The sequence below is a fragment of the Echinops telfairi genome, unplaced genomic scaffold, assembly GCF_000313985.2.
Source record: "Echinops telfairi isolate 266 unplaced genomic scaffold, ASM31398v2 ScPeMD7_5;HRSCAF=22, whole genome shotgun sequence".
NCBI classification, from domain to species: Eukaryota; Metazoa; Chordata; class Mammalia; order Afrosoricida; family Tenrecidae; genus Echinops; species Echinops telfairi.
In genome coordinates this window covers 24,338,506-24,339,721 of record NW_022103901.1, presented here as the reverse complement: position 1 = coordinate 24,339,721, position 1,216 = coordinate 24,338,506, and the positions used below count along the sequence as shown (strand labels likewise).

Sequence of the window (1,216 nt, the reverse complement as noted above, 5' to 3'; positions counted from 1 at the left end):
TGATTCTGTAGCACAGCGAGTGAGTTTCTGTGAGTTTCTGAGCCTGTAACTGTTTATGCAGTAGAAAGCCTCATCTTTCTCCTGTGGAGGGCCTGGTGGTTTCAAACTGCCAACCTTTCGGATCGCAGCCCAGCACATAACTACTGCACCATCAGGACTCCTTCCTACATCACTATGGCTCCTTTCCTTACTACACACCCTAAAGAAAACTCATCTTCGGGTTTCATGCTCTTAACTCTGGATAACACAAGAAGTTGAGGAAAGTGAAAAGATGATCCAGATTCCTTGTCGCTCCCTTGCCCACAAGATCTGGCCTGCCTCTGCCCAGCCGGTACTCAGACATCAATAAATCCCTCATTTTCTTCAAGGCAGTTCATCATTATTTTGTGCTTGTTTTTGTATTCTTTAGAAACTTGGGAGTAAGCTGATAGCACATGTTGTACCCAGAAAACCACTGCAGATACTCACTTCAGATTTTTCTGCTATTTCTAAACTCCCTTTTCTCGATGCTGCTACTGATAACATTTCTCCGCTATTCCTCCCCCACACTGCTGTCCTCCAGGGACCAGTCTCTCCCGATAACATATTGAAAGTACATAAGATAAAACCCTGCCATTCTTGCCTCCAAGGAGCACTCTGCTCATACTTCTTCCAGGACTATCCTCCCTAGTAAACAGTATCATTCCATTCTCATAATCTAGGGTGTGCCTGAAGTCCTGTCCCTCACCTCACCTACTTGCCATTAACCCTTGGTAAAATGCCCAGACATTAGGTAAGATCATGAGAGAGGGGCGCGGGGAAGGATGACTAATTCAGATTACAAAACTGTGTTTTCTCTTAATGCAATTGGGCCTGGAGCAGAAGCTCCCAGGCCCTTCCTGAGATCTGGTGGTTTTTTACACACCCTAAGCCTCAGGTTCCCAGCCTTGGAGCACTGCGGTACTGGCGGGGAGGCTCTGTTGCCTGAAGAGCAGGACAAGTGGGAAAAGGAGACAGGCATTGCTCTCCATGAAATCTATGGACAGTCGGAAACGGTAGGTGGACAGAATGCTTCTGGGTCAAACTGGGTATGCTCAGCCTTGGAGTTCGTCAGGCTACAAGTGTGTGCAGAGGTTCTCCTATGTACACAACCTTGATGGAAGCATACGGAAGGTTCCATAGATGTAGGCGGATTTGACAAAATCAATTTGCAGAAAGGTAACTCTTGACTCATCAG

At 46.7% G+C, this 1,216-nt stretch overlaps 1 protein-coding gene across 1 annotated transcript in view; it reads left to right on the top strand.

The window, feature by feature from the left end:
* LOC101663211 (acyl-CoA synthetase medium chain family member 1) overlaps positions 1 to 1,216 on the top strand; it is a 63,884-nt gene that overhangs the window by 33,485 nt on the left and 29,183 nt on the right. Inside the window, exon 7 of the mRNA XM_045286003.1 lies at positions 911 to 1,034. Within this exon, the coding sequence (XP_045141938.1) occupies positions 911 to 1,034 (124 nt within the window). The remainder of the gene's footprint in view (positions 1 to 910; positions 1,035 to 1,216) is intronic.